The sequence below is a fragment of the Ursus maritimus genome, unplaced genomic scaffold (genome assembly GCF_017311325.1).
Source record: "Ursus maritimus isolate PB19 unplaced genomic scaffold, ASM1731132v1 scaffold_8, whole genome shotgun sequence".
Taxonomy (NCBI): Eukaryota; Metazoa; Chordata; class Mammalia; order Carnivora; family Ursidae; genus Ursus; species Ursus maritimus.
In genome coordinates this window covers 45,446,106-45,469,118 of record NW_024426996.1, presented here as the reverse complement: position 1 = coordinate 45,469,118, position 23,013 = coordinate 45,446,106, and the positions used below count along the sequence as shown (strand labels likewise).

At 35.0% G+C, this 23,013-nt stretch overlaps 1 protein-coding gene across 1 annotated transcript in view; it reads right to left on the bottom strand.

Moving 5' to 3' along the window:
• Window positions 1-23,013, bottom strand: part of GABRG1 (gamma-aminobutyric acid type A receptor subunit gamma1) — a 74,265-nt gene that overhangs the window by 5,132 nt on the left and 46,120 nt on the right. Inside the window, exons 4-8 of the mRNA XM_008701439.1 lie at window positions 20,790-21,010; window positions 19,899-19,981; window positions 16,028-16,165; window positions 15,759-15,911; window positions 5,595-5,806 (exon numbers count right to left, since the gene is read on the bottom strand). Of these exons, the coding sequence (XP_008699661.1) occupies window positions 5,595-5,806; window positions 15,759-15,911; window positions 16,028-16,165; window positions 19,899-19,981; window positions 20,790-21,010 (807 nt within the window). The remainder of the gene's footprint in view (window positions 1-5,594; window positions 5,807-15,758; window positions 15,912-16,027; window positions 16,166-19,898; window positions 19,982-20,789; window positions 21,011-23,013) is intronic.

Here is a 23,013-nt window from a genome sequence, read left to right as displayed (position 1 = left end):
TTCTTTACTTATACATTTTGCATTGCTCAATTTGTTCATGTGTTTCAACCATGCATGTATATAACTATTAAATTTAATTTTTTAAATGAGAATTTTTACTTGTGATTAATCTGGTCCCTTTCAGCTGTAATATGATGGTTTTAGTAGGAAGAGAAATATCAAGGAGTGTTATTTGGAAATCAAGGTTAAAAAAAAAAAAGAAGCTGTTGGTGGTGGTATTTATATACCTCTACAGAAGCATTATATGACCATTGTCACAACTGATCTTAAATGGCTATTCTATCCATTGAAAACATCCCACATCCACCAACTCTTTACAATTATTTAAATAACCTTGTTTTTCACATCTCATCAATATCAAATAATCCCTCCTGGAGGCTTTGCCAAATATCATTACAGGAAAGATTTATAATTTGTGAAACTTTATATTGATATGGCTTTTCATTATTTTAGTATTCTGAAAGGTAGACAAATGTTTATTCATATATATATATGAACTAACTGAAAATAAGATCTTTTCTTTGCAGAGAAGGGGCTGCAGGTTGGGGATTGTGGGCAAAACAAAAACTTTCCTACACATTATCTTCACTCTAATACCCTGGTTCCTGCTTCAGTAATATATTCTTGAACTATTGCAATAGTTTCCAAATTTATCTCCCTGCCTCTTTTGCCATTCAATTGTATATTCTATTCTGCTCCTACTTATCCTTCAGAAACATAGATATGAATATGCCATCTTTTTTTTAAAGATTTTATTTATTTATTTGACAGAGAGAGACAGGCAGTGAGAGAGGGAACACAAGCCAGGGGAGTGGGAGAGGAAGAAGCAGGCTCTTAGCAGAGGAACCTGATGTGGGGCTCAATCCCAGAACGCCGGGATCACGCCCTGAGCCGAAGGCAGACGCTTAATGACTGCGCCACCCAGACGCCCCCTGAATATGCCATCTTGCTTTTAAAAACATGCAAGGCTTAATAGTGCTGACAGGACAGAACGTAAAGTTTTACCATGATACTGGAGACTTTCCACAACTTGGCGATAAACACTTTTCTATCCTCAACCTAGGTTATTTTCTTTCTGAAGATTCCCATTTTCTAGACCACCACTGTCCAATACAACTTTCTAAGATGATAAAAATGTTCTACATCTGCACAGTCCAATATGGTAGCTACTGGTCACATGCAGCTATTGAGCACTTGAAATGTGACTAATGATACTAATATACTGAATTTTAAATTTTGGTTAATTTTAATTCATTTAAATCAACCTAGCCATATATGGCTAATGGCTGCTGCATTGGACAATACAGCTTGGAACAAATAACAGTCTATATTTTATTCTCATATGTAAGACTCAACTTGGCTCATGTGGTTCTTTCTATCTTAAATGCTCTTCCTTATTTGTTCTCCTGAAATTTGCAACTTATTCTTCAAGGAACTACTTCAATGATCTCTGTAATTTTCTGTCAAATCCCCTTTGAAAGAATTAGTTTACAGCTTTTTGAATGAATTATTTACACCTGAAATGAAAGGAAGCCCTCCCACTCCACTGTGGCTCACATTGACATAGCCTCTTCTCAGTGTTAAGTGCTTAAGTCAGTGTTTCACAGACTGCACCACATTGTGTCTGAAGGTCTCCTCAGTGCAAGGGATAGACCACATAGCTCAGGCTTTGTGGTACCTATCTCTATTTCAATATGAACATCTCCTTTAAAAATGTTTTTTACTGGAGCACCTGGGTAGCTCGGTTGGTCAAGCATCTGACTCAGTTTTGGTTCAGGTCATGATCTTGGGATCTTGAAACTGAGCCCTGTGTCAGGCTCCACACTCAGCAGGGAGTCTGCTTCCCTTCTCTCTCTCCCTCCACCTCTCCCCCCATGTTTCTTTTCTCTCTCTCTCTCAGATAAATAAATAAGTCTTTTAAAAAAGTAAAAAAATAAATAAGATGGTTTTTTAAAAATATTTTATTTATTTATTTGACAGAGAGAGAGTACACACAAGCAGGGGGAGCAGTAGGCAGAGGGAGAGGGAGAAGCAGGCTCCCACTGAATGGATAGCCTGACATGAGGCTTGATCCCAGGACCCTGGGATCATGACCTGAGCCAAAGGCAGATGCTTAACCCACTGAGTCACCCAGGTGCCCCTAATTTTTTTTTATTTATATTAATTTTAGAAAATATTCTGCTTCTGAAAAAGTATTTGAAACCAGTCATCTAATTGAGCTGATTCCCCTATAGTACCTTTGTTTACTTTTGATTTTAATTTGTATTGTACTTCGTGTATAGTATATTTTTCCATAACTAGATTTAAAGATTTATGAAGGCAAAAACACATGCTATTGCTGTGCCTTGTCATTGGTTGGTGAAATAAATTTCCATCATTGTACATTTTAACCAAATTGAGAGATTATATATGTCAGTCTGTCCTCAACTGGGCAAAACAGGACCCTGATATAGGTATGTATAACATAGTTTTCTGAAATTCCTAATCATCTATGGGAGGAATATTCTAGTTTTAACATGTCTACTGTTTAGTTAATAATGAGTGGCTTAGCACAATTACATTTTTATGACCTTTATCTGTTTCAGAGTCTTGATTCCATGCTCCAACATTCTTAACTTCTTAGATTTAAAAAAAAATAGATATTGACATAAACACACCTGAATCATATTCTTAATGAGTATAAATAAAAACACAATAATATGTATTAGATGGGATGGAAATATGGACCAAATTAAAATGTCATTGATATCCACAGTAAGAAAATAAAGAGGAAAGGAAGATATGGAAAGAAAGATCAAAGGAAGGAAGGAAGGTGGGAGGCAAGGGGGGGGGGACAGAGAAAGTGAGGGAGAGAGGGAGAGAAAGGGCCTAATATATCATGTGTAGATAAGGTAAAAAGCATTTTTATTCATTTATGTTTTTTAAGAGGATTCATGGAAGCTAAAAATCTAAATTTGGACACATCCAAATATTATCTCTTTTTAAAATAATTTGGAATATTCTGGGATTCTCAGTTAAGCAGTCAGACCTCGAGAAGGTGATTCTGATTTTGCTTAATAAGAGACATGTTGATCTTTCAGTGACTATAGTCAAGGTCTTTGTTTCTGACCTGACTACTGCTGTAAGTCATCTAGAGAACAAAAGGGGGAAATGCTAGATTTTCAACTACTCAGAATTTTGAGCTTATGAAAGAAAGGGTGGATATCAAAGGAAGAAAAAGAGAGAGGAGGAGAAGAGGAAGAAGAAGGAGGAAGTGGAGGGAAGGGGTTGGGGGTAAGGGAAAAAGAGGAAGAGGAAGAAGAAGAACAGAAAGAAGAACAACAACAAAGAAACATTGGAAAATGTGTAAGAGCAAAACTCTGCAAGAGTTCTAGGTCTAGGTTTGTGTTTGTCTTGGCTAGCAGAAGGAAAAGCAGACTCCACCAAACCATTAAATAGAGCACTTGAGACAACAAGCAGAGCTGTTTATTCTTCATAAAAGTGCATTCTGATTTACTTGATTAGCAAGACCAGATGGCTGAACACTGAACCAAGCAGGGAGTCAGATTTGATTACTGATCCCAGTTTTTCAATCAAAATGTCTTTTACTATTAAAAGAACTCATAAATCACATAACTGAGCAGAAAGGAAAGACTATAGAACATTATTTTGGCTCTAAAGAAAATATTTTTTTGTACCCCGGTAATCAGTTGTATATATCAATTTAACTTTTGATGCTTGAAATTGAGTGTTTCAAACCTCTTATTTAATTTTTATTCTGTAGTTTTCCATCTTTATTATTTGCCTCTTGGGCTTGATGCTTAATTTTGAATACTCAATATAGATTTTTTTTCTTAAATAATTATTGTAGAACATTGCTTAGGACATGGGTATCCTTAATAAATATTTGGTAAATGAAAGATTTAAAAACATCATAATTTTAAGGTATGCACTCCAGTGTTTAAGCTTACTGAGTAAATGTGACAGCCAAACTGATTAGATGTAGTCCCAGAGTAGATACTTGGTTGATGTCTTTGATAATATAATAATATTATGTACGTTATATATTCTTAGAATGAAATTAGAGAATCTATGTGAGATTATACATTTCCTGATTTTATTTACAATTTCCAGAAGTTAAATTTTCAAAGTAGTAATTGAACATAGCTACGGATGAGTAAATAATGAAATGGAAAATCCAGAAAGGATATTTGGCTTTGGTTAAAGGAAAATAGTAAAAAACCTGCATTTTTCTTTACCTAAAAATTTAGCAAACAGATATTGAAATTGACATCATTGCCTTCTGATGGTTTGTCCCTTCGGGGGCTACAATATGTCCCATCGATAAGCTAAAATAAGTCAAATTGAGAAAGTCACAGGCTAATTCTGTAATGTAAGTTATCTAATGTGTACTGCCAGCGATGTGCTCTGCTCTCTTGGAATACTATGGGAAACCGAAAGCAAATGCACATAGGGTTTGGTCCTTGGAGTATAACATGAACAGTAAAATGTAATTTAAAAATATGTCAAAGTTCTATAAAGAAATTAATGACAAATGGGAGGAGGGAGGAAAAGCCTTGCATCCTAGAACTTACTAAGTTAGGAGATAATATGGAGAACTCCATGCCTCATTGTATACACTCTGTGGTAGGCTTACAATCTTGCCATTCAAGCATAGCTGTTGTATATAGTTCTCATTTTTTTAGGTATTTGGGAACAAATCTGCTTTGAAAACATTTACTAGAATCAGCAGTAAAGTGCCTTTTTGGTCAATATTGGAGAAACAAATGTTTGCTTTTCTGAGTCCTATGAGAACAGAAATTTAAAGGAAGGATTACAAGCTTCTGCTCTGGCACCAAAAAAGACCTGGGTATGAGTCTTGGATTTTTCACTTACACAGGCTGTCCTTGTGCAAACTACTGAACTTGTACTCATAGGAGCATAGATGAAATCATGCATGTAAAACACCTGGCATACTCAGTAAGTGCTGGATATTATTTTGAGGTTGTTGTAATTGCCATTATAATAAGAATTTATAGCCGATCATCTAACACTTAAGTATCTTAGAATTAATAGAACCAATTCTAATATATCAATTTGATGTTATATATGTTGAGGTAGATATATGACAGGGAAGGGAGAGTAAGAGCACACAAATATACACAAACCAAAACCGCTTTTTAGCTATGACTTTTAAACACAGCTGAATACTAACATTAAAGAGGGTTCTTTATCTCTAAAAATGAGGCAATTTTGTGGGCCACTTGTTGTTAGCACCCAAATCTTAACAACAACAACAAAAAGGAATCAAAGAGAGATCTTAAGTAATTTTTTAGGTACAAAGAATCTACCACTTGAGAAAAATTCACAGCATAAGAAACCGCTCTTTACAAGGGGGATCCAAGAGTCTTTTCTAAGGGGAACTATTAATATATTTTTCCTGGTGAGCAATGACCTAACAGTCATTGAAACCTCCAGTTTCATCTTAATGGTATTTGGCTTTTGTTAGAATACCTCAAGAATCCCTATTAGTCTAAGCAAGTATAACATGAGTATTCAAAACAGTATCTCTGATAGTAAGTTGCTGTTTATAACAATAGAAATTTTTAACATACCGAGCTTTTATTCTTTAGCTTTCTGTCTCTAGTTGTATTTCCTTTTTTGTTGCTGGTAAAATAATGCAAGGTGCCATATTCCATTAAGGCTGCAAAAACAAAAATGAAACAAACAGAAACAAAGAGATCCATCGCAGTCACATAAGAAACCTTAGGTAATGACTTCCTGGCGATTGTGCTCAGAGTTGTCATAGTCAGAACTGTAGTGATACCTGTGGAAGGGGAAAATACAAGATAATAAATAGCACCCCATTTTTATTCTTCCATATGATTTGGCAATGTTGGGAGCAGAAAGAAACAATAGAAATAAAAGGAGATGATTATTCGTGATTTACAGGAAAAAAATGACCGGTAACCATAGCTACATTACATTCAATGTACTCTTCGTGTCTGTAATGAATTTTAATCATCTAAATTTGTGGACTACAAATAGCTGACTCCCCACACCCATACTTCCATTCCTCCATAGCAAGAGACTATCCAGTTTTTAGCTGGCATGAGGCTCATGGAAGAACTTCTTTGCCACCTCTCTCAGCTATGTGTGGACACAGGCTGTGATCTAGCCAAGGAGTATTAAGTCAAGGGTGTAAACAATGTCCAGAGACAGCATTAACAATGCAAAAAGGGAATCAAAAGTTTCAAATTTCCAATTGTAAAATAAATAAGTCATAGGGATGTAATGCAAAAAGCATGTTGATTATAGTTAATAAGACTGTGTTGTATATTTAAAACTTGCTGAGAGTAGATCTCCAAGGTTCTCATCACAAGAAAATAAATTTTGTGATTATGTATGTTAACTGGACTTACGGTGGTGATCATTTTGCAATATATACAAATACTGAATCATTAAACTATACTCCTAGAACCAATATAATACCAATTGTATATCCATAAAAATAAAAGATGGCATTAAAGAGACAGAAAATGCCTGGGTTTCCTTCTTCCTCATAGCTTTCTGCTGGAACGTAATGGCCAGAGCACCAACAGCCATCATAGAACATTACATCACCATGAGAATTAAAATCATCCACAGCACAGCAGAGAACCAGAGGGAGCCTGAGCCCCTCACACTGCAGTCACCCTTTGACTACATACCTCTGGGATTCTCACATGAAAAACAAAATACTCTTCTACCTAATTTAAGCTACAGTGATTTGAGGTTTTCTGCCACACACAGTTAAAATTAATCCAAACTAGTACAGTGTTTTCTCATACAATAACTTGAATTGAGGCTATTTTTTAATCTCAAAGTTTAAGCAAAAAATATGGCAAAATTATGTCAATGGAATACTCAAAAAGCACAGAGAAAATCTTCATATTTTACAGAGTTCAACATATAAAATTAGGTATCTCCTGGGGCCTCAGCCTTGTGTATGTATCTCTGTGCATGTGTCTGTTTTTCTTTAGTCTTGATTTTCTTGTGGTTCTTAGAACTGCTAATCTTGACACCTCTACCTCACAGCTGTACATGCTGTATCTTTTCTTACCTAACCTGCTATAATTCTCATTCTATGTCCACCAAATATGGCCCCATGAGTGGAATTATGTCCTCTCCAAAGAGGACTTAATGTAATGCCAAACTCTTCTTAATTTGGCCAATTATTATACAGTGGCAACATCTCTGATGAAAAAAAAATAGAAAGGGTCTCTTTGATATACTAAGGGCAATACCACATTTACCCCTCATGTCTCCTTTGAAACATGCCCTAATGATTTCTCTTATACACGCCTCTTTTTACTTTTATCATCACTTAGGCTTGAAAAAAAAAGTAAAGAAAGGGGTATGATGGATTGGGAGTCATGGTGGCAAATTTAGGTTCAAATTCTGACTCTTCCATCTATTAGCCCTGTGACCTTAAAGAATTTTCTTAGGAAGGAGGAGAAAAGATGGCAGAGGAGTAGGGGACCCCTTTCTCAGCTGGTCCCCGAGTCAAGCTGGGTATCTACCAGACCATCCTGAAAACCCATGGAATCAGCCTGAGATGCAGGAAGATACATCTGATCTCTACAAGTGAACATCTCCAGCGATGAGTATTGAGGTACGAAGCAGGAAGCCATGAATCCACACACAGATATCAGAAGATAAACGGAAGGAGGAGGGAAACGCTGCGCTTGGGCACCAGAAAGCAGTAGCCACTTGCACTGGGGAGTGGGCTGGACTTACGGGCTGGCACCCATGAGTGAGCAGACTGAGACTGTGAGCCTGGGAACATGCATGCTACCAGACTGAAAACCGGAGCTCCGGAGCGCACACTCGAACTGGACTGATAATGGGAGCTTGGGAGCGCGTGCGTGACCAGACTAAAAACCAGCACTCAGGAGTTGTGCGTGAACCACACTGAAACAGAGAGCTTGGGAGCCCGCGCGGGAACTGGGGGTGGCTGGCGGCATTAGAAACACAAAGGACAGAGATGTGCCGGCCCTGGAAGTGAGGGCTGGGAGAGCAGCTGTGGGGCTCACAACCCAGATGCTACAGGGTTTTTAGCAGCACCGACAGAAACAGAGTTAAAGTGGTCAGGACAGCTCAGTGGAGAGCGGACTGCAATCTCTCTGTTCTGAGACAGAGGCTAGGATCCGGCCACTGCTGCTCTGACTCTCAGAAGAGTCACAGAAAACCACCAGGGAAAGCCACCAGAGAACAAAAGCCCAGAAATACCAGCTTACATTGTGCCCATCCCCATCCCCCCTTGCAGGGGACAGGGCGACTCTACTCAAACAGGATTGCCTGAGTATCAGCATGGCAGGCCCCCTCCCCCAGAAGGCAGGCTGAAAAATTAAGAAGCCCACATCCCTAAGGTCCCTATAAAACAAGTGCACACTGCCTGGGTCCTGGTCAATAATTTGGGCTCTGGGCATTCCCGCAACCTCTCCTCATCAGAATGACGAGAAGGAGAAATCCCCCCAGCAAAGAAAAAAGATAATGAGTCTGTGGCCGCTGCCACAGAACTGATGGATATGGATATAACCAAATTGTCAGAAATGGAGTTCAGAGTAAAAATGGTCAAGATGATGTGTAGGCTTGAAAAAAAATATTAAGGAAAATATTAACAAGAATATAGAATCTCTAAGGGAAGAAATGAGAGCGAATCTGGCAGAAATTAAAAATGCTATGAATCAAATGCATTCTAAACTAGATGCTCTGACGGCCAGGGTAAGTGAGGCAGAAGAACGAATTAGTGAATTAGAGGATGGGATGATAGAAGAGAAAATTAAAACAGAAACTTGGCTCAAAAAAATCCTACCTCAATAATGTAGATTACGGGAGATTTCTGACTCAATGAAACATTCCAATGTCAGAATCATCGGCATCCCTGAGGGGGTGGAGAAAAAGAGAGGTCTAGAAGAGATATTTGAACAAATTGTAGCTGAGAACTTCCCTAATCTGGCAAAGGAAACAAGCATTCATGTCCAAGAGGCAGGGAGGACCCGGAGGACACCTGCCAAGGTCAATGAGAACAGACCTACACCACGTCACATCATAGTGCATTTCGCAAATATTAGATCCAAGGTTACAGTCTTGAAAATGGCCAGGGGGAAGAAAATCCTCACGTATGGAGGGAAAAATATCAGAATAACGTCAGACCTGTCTGCACAGACCTGGCAGGCCAGGAAGGGTTGGCAGGGTATTTTCAAAGCTCTAGCTAGAAGAACATGCAGCCAAGGATCCTTTATCCAGCAAGGCTGTCACTCAGAATTGATGGAGAGATAAGGACCTTCCAGGATCGACAGAAACTGTAAGAATTCGTAACCACCAAACCAGCCGTACATGAGATATTAAAGGAGGTTCTATAAAAGTAAAAAGGCCCCAAGAATGATACAGAACAGAAAGTCACAATCTATAGAAACAAAGACTTCACAGGTAACATGACATCATTAAAATCATATCTCTCAATAATCACTCTCAATGTGAATGGCCTAAATGCTCCCATAAATGCCACAGGGCTGCAGATTGGATAAAAAGACATGACCCATCCATTTGCTGCCTACAAGGGAGTCATTTTGAAACTAAAGATACATCCAGACTGAAAGTGAAGGGATGGAAAACCATTTTTCATGCCAATGGACCTCAAAAGAAAGCTGGGGTAGCAATTGTCATATTGGACAGATTAGATTTTAAACTAAAGACTGTTGTTAGAGATACAGAAGGACACTATATTATTCTTAAAGGATGTATCCAACAAGTGGATATGACAATTATAAATATCTATACCCCCAACAGGGGAGCAGCTAGATACACAAGCCAACTCTTAACCAGAATAAAGAGACATATAGATAATACTACGTTAATAGTAGGAGACCTCAACACTCCACTCTCAATAATAGACAGATCACCTAAGCAAAAAATCACAAAGAAACAAGAGCATTGAATGACATACTGGATCAGATGGACCTCATTCATATATATAGAACACTACACCCCAGAACAACAGAAGATTCATTCTTTTTGCATGCACATGGAACTTTCTCCAGAATAGACCATATATTGGGTCACAAAACAGGTCTCAACCGATACCAAAAGACTGAGATTATTCCCTGCATATTCTCAGACCACAATGCTTTGAAACTGGAACTCAGTCACAAGGAAAAATTTGGAAGAAACTCAAACACTGGGAAACTAAGAACCATCCTGCTCAAGAATGATTGGGTAAACCAGGAAATTAAAAATCAGTTTAAACAATTTTTGGAGACCAATGAAAATGAAAACACATTGGTCCAAAACCTATGGGACACTGCAAAGCTGGTCCTAAGGGGAAAATACATAGCCATCCAAGCTTCACTCAAAAGAATAGAAAAACCTAAAATGCAGTTTTTATATTCTCACCTCAAAGAAGCTGGAGCTGGAACAGAAGAACAGGCCTAACCCACGCACGAGAAAGCAGGTAATCAAGTTTAGAGCAGAGATCAATGAATTAGAAACCAGGAGCACAGTAGAGCAGATCAATAAAACTAGAAGCTGGTTCTTTGAAAGAATAAATAAGATCGATAAGCCACTGGCCAGACTTATTCAAAAGAAAAGAGAAAGGACCCAAATTAATAAAATTATGAATGAAAGGGGAGAGATCACAACTAACACCGATGAAATAGGAAGGATCATTAGAAACTTTTATGAACAGCTTTATGCCAAAAAATGAAACAACCTGAAAGAAATGAGTGCCTTCCTGGAAACCTATAAACTACCAAGAATGAAACAGGAAGAAATTGATTATTTAAACAGACCTATTAATTATGAAGAGATTGAAGCAGTGATCAAAAACCTCCCCAAAAACAAGAGTCCAGGGCCTAACGGATTCCCCGGGGAATTCTACTAAACATTCAAAGAAGAAATAATACCTATTCTCCTGAAGCTGTTTCAAAAAATAGAAACAGAAGGAAAACTACCAAACTCATTCTATGAGGCCAGTCTTACCTTGATCCCCAAACCAGGCAAAGACCCCATCAAAAAGGAGAATTACAGACCAATTTCCCTGATGAATATGGACGCCAAAATTCTCAACAAGATCCTAGCAAATAGGATCCAAGAGTACATTAAAAGGATTATCCATCATGACCAAGTGGGATTCATCCCTGGGATGCAAAGGTGTTTCAACATTTGCAAATCGATCAGTGTGGTAGATCATATCAACAAGAAGAGTCAAGAACCATATGATCCTGTCAATTGATGAAGAAAAAGCCTTTTACAAAATACAGCATCCTTTCCTGATTATAACCCTCAGAGTGTAGGGATAGAGGATATATTCCTCAATTTCATAAAAACCATCTATGAAAAGCCTACAGCGAATATCATTCTCAACGGGGAAAAGCCTCAAGCCTTTCCCATAAGATCAGGAACATGACAAGGATGCCCACTCTCACCATTATTATTCAACATAGTACTAGAAGTCCTAGCAACAGCAATCAGACAACAAAAAGGGATAAAAGGTATCCAAATCAGCAAAGAAGAGGTCAAACTGTCTCTCTTCGCAGATGACATGATACTCTATATAGAAAACCAAGAGACTCCACCCCAAAACTACTAGAAGTTATAGAGCAATTCAGTAATGTGGCAGGATACAAAATCAAAGCTCAGAAATCAGTTGCATTTCTATACACGAACAATGAGACTGAAGAAAGAGAAATTAGCAAATCCATTCCAATTACAATAGCACCAAAAATCATACGTTATCTTGGAATTACTTAAGCAGAGACGTAAAGGATCTATATTCTAGAAACTACAAATCACTCTTGAAAGACATTGAAGAATACACAAAAAGATGGAAAAATATTCCATGCTCATGGATCAGAAGAATAAACATAGTTAAAATGTCTATGCTACCCAGAGCAATCTACACTTTCAATGCCATCCCAATCAAAATACCAATGACATTTTTCAAAGAACTGGAACAAACAGCCCTCAAATTTGTGTGGAACCAGAAGAGGCCCTGAATTGCCAAGAAATTGTTGAGAAGGAAAAACAAAGCTCGGGGCATCATGTTGCCGGATTTCAAGCTATACTACAAAGCTGTGATCACAAAGACAGCATGGTACTGGCAGAAAAACAGACACATAGACCAATGGAACAGAACAGAGAACCCAGAAATGGACCCTTGGCTCTTTGGGCAACTAATTTTTGACAAAGTAGGAAAAACATCCAGTGGAAAAAAGACAGTCTCTTCAATAAATGGTGCTGGGAAAATTGGACAGCTATATGCAAAAGAATGAAACTTGACCACTCTATCAAACCATATACAAAGATAAACTCCAAATGGTTGTAAAGACCTCGATGTGAGACAGGAATCCATCAAAATCCTAGAGGAGAACATAGGCTGCAACCTCTTTGACATCGGCCACAGCAACTTATTTCATGACACATCTCCAAAGGCAAGAGAAACAAAAGATAAAATGAACTTGTGGGAATCATCAAGATAAAGAGCTTCTGCACAGCCAAGGAAACAGTCAAAAAAACTAAGAGGCAGCCCACGGAATGGGAGACGATATTTTCAAATGACACTACAGATAAAAGAATAGTATCCAAGATCTATAAATAACCTCTCAAACTCAATACACGAGAAACAAATAATCAAATCAAAAAATGGGCAGAAGATATGAACAGACACTTTTCCAATGAAGACATACAAATGGCTCACAGACACATGAAAAAATGTTCAAAATCATTAGCCATCAGGGAAAGTCAAATCAAAACCACCTTGAGATACCACCTTACGCCAGTTAGAATGGCAAAAATGGACAAGGCAGGAAACAACAAATGTTGGAGAGGATGTGGAAAAAGGGGATCCCTCTTGCACTGTTGGTGGGAATGCATGTTGGTACAGCCACTTTGGAAAACAGTGTGGAGGTCCCTTAAAAAGTTAAAAATTGAGCTACCCTATGATCCAGCCATTGCACTACTGGGTATTTACCCCAAAGATACAGATGTAGTGAAGAGAAGGGCCATATGCACCCCAATGTTCATAGCAGCTTTGTCCACAATAGCTAAATCGTGGAAGGAGCTGAGATGCCCTTCAACAGATGATTGGATTAAGAAGTTGTGGTCCCTATATACAATGGAATATTACTCAGCTGTCAAAAAGAACGATTTCTCAAAATTTGCTGCAACATGGACAGCACTGGAGGAGATAATGCTTCAATTATTTTTAAGCCAAAACTATAAAGGCTAGGCATATGGTAAGCGCTAAATGATTTCCATGAATAAACAGATCTTTCTTCTTCCTCACCTTATGCATTTTTTTCTGGTAACTTACTAAGTCATTACATTGCCACACTCACACAAAGGCAGATTTCCAAATGTATTCCTGCCTTCCATACTTGAGTCCCAATTTACTAGAGAAACCCTTAAAGACAATGTGTGTTTTGATTTCAATATCAACGACTGCATTAAATTTCACTTTACTAAAATACTATTACATTTCTATTTGTAAAGCAATGAAAACTACAGAACTTAGCTTTCAGACAATTATTTCTTTAATTTAGTACATACCATCACAGTGTTTAGCTTAAAAATAAGTGGATTTCTTACTAAAATATCTTTGAATCCATGATAATAAGAAAATATTTGGGTTATTTAGCAGATGCATTGATATTTCCTGCTCAAAATCCTACAAGTCAGATTGAGAATAAAATCCAAAGTCTGTAAAGTGACCTACTAAACCTACATGATCTAACTATTAGCCATATCTCCAATCTCATTTTCTACCACTTTTCAGTCAGTTCTAGCCATAGTTGTCTTTTTTATGACCTTCAAGCATGATAGAAAAGAAGATCCCACTTTAGGATCTACTGGTTCTCCCTGTCTGTCCTATCTTTCTACCACATATCCACCAGGCTAGCTCCCAGGCTTCAGTGGGTCTCTGCTACCTCCTCAAAGAGGTATAGCCTGACTCCACAGGATAAAATAGCAAACATCATATTTACGCACATCCCCTGCAATTCTCTTGCCATTGATTTTGCTTTCTCTCCATAGCTTTTATTACTGACTGACATTATACACTCTTTATATTTGTACATTACCTGCACACCCCACTAAAACATAAATGCCATGAACATGGGGATTTTATAGCGACCGTTCACTATTAACACTTAAGCACTTAGAACAATACCTGTTTCACAGAAAAGCATTTGGTAAATGTTTGCTAAAGCACAACGTGAAATAAATAAGCTCAGGAAATTGTACTTCAATGACATGTATGTATGTACGTATGTATGTATATATGTATTTATGTGCATATACTTGTTTAAAAAAATCTTGAGCTCCAAATACATAGGGACCACAATTATAAGAGATATTCTTCAAGTTAGATCTAGCTATGGATTATCTTTATAGTTGATATGCTAATATTAAAAAATATGAATTCATGTAACAGCACAATTCCACAATTGGCTATATTCACTTTGATGACACTATGGCATGGTTTTTAAACAGCTTCATACAAATATCATGGTAGAAATAATCCATTCAAATTCTCTTTGGGAAAAATATGAGAATACTGTTTAAAAATAAAAATGTAATATTTAAGTCCTACTCATGGTAGCATACAAAGAATCTGAAATAGTTTGTTTACTTTAGAACATAAAATAATTTGAAATAATAATAATAGTTTAGATAGGAAACAAAACTCAGGTATTGAATACATTTTATCCACTGGCTCTATGTACATTTCTCTTTAGACTCCCAAGGGGACTACGTTTTCCAAGTATAGAGGTGGGTGCGTCAGGTTTTATCTTGCCATTTTTATGTGATTTGCATTTTACTGTATTTACTAAATGAGGTTATTCACCAGCTAGCATAGAAACCACATGAAATTAGACTGTCCCAACTTTATATTTTTTAAGACACAATTATCAGTAGTGTGATTCATGTCTTGCACTGATCTTGGGAATGAAATTGATCAATAAGTTGTCTTTGTATATCAATATATAAATGGATGTTATTTTCTTTTAAACAAATGTACAGTAATTAGACACATTTTCTTATGATTTTGATTATTGCAATTGATTGCTAAAGAAAGAAACCAAAAGTCTATTTTTTCAAGTATGAATTACAAATTACCCTTTTAATCAGGGTTATTGTACAGGCAACTCTCAAAATATTCATAGACTAATTACACATTTTATAGATTACAGAAGCCCAGAAGTTTCTTGTCCCTTTCAGTGACTTGCCCTTTAGAAAAGTTCACTGTTGATTAGCACCATTGTAAGAGCAGGGGATTTCAAAGCCTTCTAAACACACATAGGTCAATAAATGCTGGCTATCAGTGATTCAGCTAAAAAATAAAATAAAATCTTGATGAACAGTGATTAAAAATATAGACCAAATTGAGATTCAGGGATTATGTGATTTTCATTTATTAATTCCTGCTGAATATTTATGTTTCATTCGAACTTTATTAGCAGGAAAAATTTTTTAAATTCTGAAATTTTAAATTCTTTGTGATTCTGTTGCCTACTTGTTTGTCATATTCATTTCAACATTTTATAAAGTACTAGAGTAGTTTAAAATTTTATAAAGCACTAGAGTAGTTTAAAATTTTTGCTTGATTGTAATGTAGAGTAATAGTCTAATATATTCAACTATAAACTTCTAATATATTTAACTATAAAATACTATACATTATAAACTATAAAATTTTAACAGTCCTATGATACTATAGCATAATATTCATATCATACCAAGTGATGTTCTTGCAGGTACTGCATCTTTATTGATCCAAAAAGACACCCAAGAAAGAACAACTGTCAGAATACATGGAATGTAGGTTTGAATAGTGAAATATCCCATTCGTCTGCTCAGGTCAAAAAAAATGGTCATGATAATATAATCCCCTGGAAGAAAAAAGAGTTTTATTTTTGCTATTAAAATATATAAAAGTATGGATTCCAACCTATAGATTTAAATACAAAGTCATATGATGCTAGCATCATTCACTGTTCCTTATTACCAGAGATTGTGTGAGAAATTTCAGTTGAGTTCCGTAACCCGACAAATGCAAACTGATATAATCTCCAGTATTTAGGATCGGCCACTTCTACAGAAGGTTTTTTCCACTTATACTCAATTTCATTTTTAGGGTACCCATCTAGATAAAAATAAAAATAAATAGATTAGCAAGATTCAAATCTGTTACTATTTCAATACCAACATCATTCCAAGACAAGTTCTTTGAAATTCATTTTTGTATTATAGGTATGTCAAATATAGAAAACATGGCATAAAATATATGTGTATAGTTTAAAAGTAATCACATAATGATTAAATAATGATATCCAGTTAACTCCACTTAAATCAAGAAATAGAATCATGCTCGTGTCTAGGAAAACTCATGTGTCCACCCCGATATCATATTCCCTCTCACGATTAGAGGTAACCACTAACTTGATTTCTGTGATAATCCTTCCCTTATGTTTTTGTTATAGATTTTCTGATATGCATTTCTGAAACATATAGCTTATTTTAGGTTCTTTTTGAATTCTTCTTGATTGTTGCCATACTAGATCCATTACTGTATATTTTACTTCTTTTGATATTTGTAATAGTCATCCATGCTAATGTATGTAGCTTTAGTAAATTTGTTCCATTGTAAAGATGTACTGATATTTATCTATTTTACTGTTGTAGACACCTATAATGTTTTTTGTTGGTCATTAGTAACATTGCTACTAGTAACATTACTATACGTGCCTCACAAAATACATATATGCAAGTTTCTCTGGCATATATACCTAAGTGTGGAATAGCTGGGGTCATGGATTGCATATAATTTCTACTTTATGAGACAATGCCAATCTTCTTTTCATAAAGAGTATACCAATAAATTCTCTCACCAGCCAGAGTATGGAAATATACTTGGATCCATATTCTCATTTAACTTGATGTAGACAGTCTATTTTTATTGGTCTGTAAGCATATTTTATTTCACATTTTCCTGGTTATGAATGAAACCTAGTAATTTTTTCATATGTTTATTAGATTCTTAGGTTTCTTCTTTGGAGAATTGCTTGTTGAATCACCTGTTCCTTTATGGGTTTTTTTTTTTTCTCTCTCTCTCTCTCTTTTTTGGTCTGAATTAGTTATAAACCCTGAATACTAGATTTTGTTAGTTATTTGTGTTGAAAATGTCTTTTTTCATCTTGGAAGTTGCTTAATATTGAGGTGCATTCTTTCAAAAAAAATTTGTGTTTCTGCCACATGTCAGAAAAATCCACAAGGACTTTTGGGAGTAATCAAGTGAAGGAAATTTGGGCTGCAAATTCATGTGAGGGTGGGTTTGTAATTATATCCTCTCAAGGAGTTACTTCATCCTAGTATGCTGATTGCAGAGGCAACTTTTCTTTAAGACTTTAGTGGTTGTGTGTGTACATGTATATGTGTGTGTTTGTGTACGTGGGGGGAGGTGCTTCTTCATGATACCCTAAGCGTCCAGCCTTTGTAACCCAGGTGTGTGTAGAAATTATGTTCTATTAGAACTCTAATCCACAAGGCAAAGTCAAAGCTTAAATTTACCTTGTTTGGCAAATGTCCTTGGATCAAAGTGACTATAATAAACCTTCTGGCTTCATTTTTTTATGCTTTAATTCCTTCCTGGTGATTTCACTTACATGTTTTTGAGAAAATTTTTAATATCATAAAGTTTTAAATTGTTTTCAACAGAAGAATTGGTCTACTACATTCTAGGAACAGAATTCACTATCAACTTAAAAAATTTCCAAAATATTTTATCACTTTGTACCAGGATCTCCTCATCTGTCATTCAATGAAATAGCTCATTTTTCCATCAACCTATTAAAAATCTGTTCTCTCTTTTATTTTTTCATGTCTACTTTCTTGTTCTATAGGGCTCTAACCATCCTACTTTTCCATATTTTGTAATTTTTTAAATTATCATTATCATTGCCCTAGAATATAGTAATATTCTCAATATTTTCAATATAGAATATAGGAGTGTGGGCACAAATAAAAATAGTAAGCTCATTACTTAACTATTCTAGATTTTATGATATTGACTTTTAAAACGGGGATGTGCTGAAATCTTTTTAATATATTTGTTGTGAAATATTAGGTATAGAAACCTGTGGGAATTCACAGTGCCGGGATAGACAAATTCTGACTTGTATATGCCTCCCTGGATGAGACTAATTGAAAAGCAAAGGAGGAGTGCCTGGAACCCTGGACCTCCTTTGAAGTTTTTTGGCTGAAAATGGCCAGATTCTTACTGTGTCTCAAGGTTCTCATCTAAGGAGTAAATGTTTAAATTTTGAAGAAAAATTTACCACAGGCACCTGTGGTAGTCACGTACTTCACGAACTCCTTGCCTCCTTGCTCTTATCACACACTGCCCCATATATTATTATCCTGACCATTAAAGTTACACTTTCCTCCTTCCTTTGCTCTTGCGCCTGATATATTACTAAGACATCAATATACAAGTAGAGACAAAGCTTGGCTCAGGGCCTTTCCCCGATAGAACGTCTGGTCCCCAGGCCTCTCCTTTCTCCTACTAAGGTATCTGGAGTAATCTTTTCATTCACCGCCTCAGGGTTTGCTGGCCAAACCCAACAGAAACCTTAATTCTCTGTGGGACCCATGTAGAATACATGAAAAGTTAGCTAAGATTACATTGTTTATGTCAGCGATAACCAATTGCATTCACAGGGACAGATTATTAATTTCCAGCAATGACAATCAAAGCCAAAGAGATATCATACCAAGAATTTAGTCATGGTGTCTAGGAGGGAAGTACAATAATTGCTACATTTCAAATATTTGCATATCAACTATTCCTTGAGTGCTTGGATTAATCAAGTCTATGTTATGATTTGGCTGTTTTATTCATTGAGAAGTTAATGTTAGAAAATTAAAGCAGTGAGATAGATTATAAATTTAAAAGGACATTTTAATGAGACAAAGATCATTAAGAAAAGTCAAAATCATTAATAAAAGCAACAAGAGATATTTGGGAATTTTGTAAGTGAAGAAGCAGGATAATACCTGTGAATACATAAAATCTACAGTGAATAAACTTTAGAATGTGATATATAAAAAAGTCAGGTTTCAATAGAAGGAAAAGAGCACACGATTTGTGGATATAGGCAATAACATTTTTAAAACTCATTTTACATGTTTTCAAGACTTGTTCATTATATATTACCTAGAAAAATGTTTTTATAAAAATATATGTAAACATGTTAATAAATATGAAATAAAATTGATATTCATATAGAAAATAATTATTTTCTTGGAACAAAATAGTTTTTATATTCAAATTATTTAGCTCTAATCATTTCTCTGTGTTTCCATGTTTCTTTTGTATAAAATAAGCCTATTTCTACCTTGGCTTTTCTAATTCATTAAAGTCTTCTCAAAGATTTGCTATTCATGTAGTAAATATTATTCACCAAACCAATCTTTGAAACATACTTTAAAATCCAATGTAATAAAGTTAAATCTTGCCTCAGGGAGATGAATAAAATTTGAATCAATATTTTATTCATGGCACTGTTAAAACATTTGAACACAAACCTATCTTCAGGACTACTTTATTTAATCAAAATAGGAAAAAGGCACTTGGATAAACCCAAAATTTGTAAGCACTGATATAATTAAAAACATACACTTACTATGCATTTATTGTCACTTTTTAATTTAAAAGCAAGAAAAGTACAACATTTGTAATTATTTTGTCTGAGAGATGAACATAATCCACACTTCTGAAAATTATATAAATTATAGTTTCTCTCGTTTTATTTTACACTTTTAAATAAACAGAGTCTGAAGCTAAAATTCTTGAAATTATCACATATTTTGTCACTTACAGCTTGAAAATTCCAGTGGACAGGAATGTTCATCCATTGGAAAGTTATGAAGCTGAAGATAACATTCTGCATTAATTGTCAATCTATTTAAATGAAAAAATAAATATTAAATAATAAGAAATAATTTCAAGCATTAAAAATCCTTTGTCTAATTTTTAAGAATGATTTTGGCCTACAAGAACAGATAGTGATATATTAGAAAATAATAATAATTGTAATGTCTCAAAGTTTTAAGTGGTAATATAGCATTCACAAGTGAGTAAGAAAATTCTAACATTTTCCTCTCCAGCCAACAAAGCTGTCACTGTACAATTCAGTATAATTTGTTTACAGTTAAAAATTTACACTTCAGGATCAAAACACACACACACACACAACTAACAGAGTATATATGGTTAAGCATGGTGATTGTTTTCTCTTAAATTTTCATGAATTTCTTTCCATTAAGGATGATTCTTAATAAGATTGGTATGACTCTTGATATGTTATGTTCAAGACAATGAATTAAATAAACTTGAATCTTCATTTAATCCTTCTTAAGGATGTTTTGGTACATTATTGAATTATATAGCAGGATTGGCTCCTAGAGAAAATCTCAGTCAGCCATTTGCATTATGAGTTTAAACACATAATGGTCACACCACACCATCTTCCATTTCAGAGGAGGGGGATATCAAGAGGTTTTTTTTTTTTCTTTGCTTTTAGTCCCTTTCGTATACCAGTTACTCTGAACTTAAAAAAGAAAATTTCCGAAATATTCCACCATTTTAGTATATGAAAGGAACTCTATATTTCTTTCTTTGTAAAACTGAAAAAAGAAAATTTGTGAGTTGATTAAGTATTAGTATGGAAAATAAATTAGAACAGCTACATTTTTTAAAATAGTTTTACCTTAGAGTATATAAAACTCGTCCATCATTCCAAATTCGAAGCAGACGATTAGGAGTTGTTATCCAATGTGCATCAGATTTTCTTGAGTTTCTGAAGAACGTGTCAGGAATCCAAATTTTTCCTACCATATTACTGTTAAGCATAAGCACTTTCATGGTACTGTTGAATTTTAAACGACTGTCAAACCAGGTTTGGGCAAAAATTATATCTATTGTGTATTCCTGAAAGATAGAAAGAAGGGTAACAACCTATAATAGTAAAGTCACTATTTAGATGTTTCCTTCAGATGTTTACATTTTTATATTATAAAGTTTCTGTAAGTAAATAGCCCTTAAACTCAGTCCTTTCAAATAAAAAACTATGCCATTATCTTAACCTTCCTCTTTAATTGTTTACCTGAAATCATGTAAAATAAAATCCAAAATTTCTAGTAATAACTGCTTCCCAGTGTGGCTTTATAATTGTTTTGTAAATTTTACTCAAGATTTTGTAATATGTAAGATAGAGTCATTTAATATAAAAGCAAATTATCTTAATGTTAACAATTATATTAATTTTTGTAATATTTACATGTGGCTGAAGTTAAAAAAAATCACAAATAGTACAAAAAAATCAAGATGCAAATACTCACCAAATTATCTAAAAGACCTTATATTGTCTTTTGTTCAAAAAATTAATTACAATTATGTAGATCCACCGTTTTCAAATGTTTCAAAGCAATCACACATGCAAATACCCCTATTAAGCAGGTATAACATGCCAAGCACTACATTGGGTTTTGAATGTATCCTGTCATTAAAGCTTTATTGCAACCCCGTGAAATAGGTACTGCTATAATCTTTATTTTTAAATCACATTTATTGAGCAATACAGAAGTAAAATAATTCTCCCCACATCACAGAGGTGAATAAGCAGATGATAAGGAGATTGAGTCACCACAGGCTGAATCCCAAATCCACATCCACAACAACCACATGTAATGGTGGTCCTGGTGGAGCCTGATGGGTGCTAGGATTAGAGCACAGGTTGTGCCCATTATCAGCAAGTGCCTGTAACTAAGAAAATGCATGGTTATGAGAGAAACTTCGAGGAAGTGATTAGGTATTATTTAACTTTGTATCCTGACAAAATGCCTGCCATATTATAAGCATTAAAATTGATTTAATAAAATTAAAGAATTAAAGAATGCAGTAATTATCAATGCTATTGAGGAAAGTGATTATATATATGTGTGGGTATAACTTTGATATTAAGAGAGAAATAAAAGAGTAAATTGAAAAATATGAGGTATTATATGAGTTACTTGTGGTGGGAGAGATTGGTTGCTCACTCCTGATTTAATGCCAGCAATTGGCCAATTTACCTGAATGGACATATTTAGTATAAGAAATGGAAGTGTATTGGGAGTTTAACAAATGAATGAAGATTTGAAAAAAGGTAAGGAGAATAATAAACAGACTGGAGTCAACTTGTTAATAGAGAAGTTATATCAAATCCTAGTTTCCAGGCAAAATATTTATAATTATAATTTACTTGACTAGAATATAGAGGAAACGGAATAGAGAAGGAATATAGACTAGAAAGGAAAACCTTCTTTTATGTATTTTGGGTTTTTTTTTTTTACTTTTTATTTATTGAATAAATTTGACATGTACCATTATATAATTTTAAGATGTACAACATACAGCATACATAAAGTTACTTTGATACATTTATATACTATAATCTGACATTGTAGCAATATCTATCAGATTACATAATTATGCTACATTACTGTCTATATTCATTATACTATGCACTAGATCTCTATGGCTTATTTACTACTTATAAGTAGTAAATACTAATTATAAGTTTGTATCCTTAAACACCATCATCTTATCTATTTCGGATGAACAGTGTTGCAATTTGGAAAAGGCACACACGTATTAATAATTATTTAAAATCCAACAAAGGCCTAGACATTATGCAGTTGAGTATGAGGTGTGCTTTCTGAAGGGATTAAGCAATATAAATAGATAAACTACTAGATAAACTACTATGAATAATTTGTCCATATTATAATGTAATATGTGATCATTCAATAATCTATCCATATAGTTAGCCTGTACTGTGTGTCACTGTTTTGCATGGAAGTGAAGACATGAAGTCCTTAAGCACAAACACACTTGCATCATGATCCCCTCCCGACGTAGTCTTGATCGCCGTGAGTTTGCCAGAGTAATTT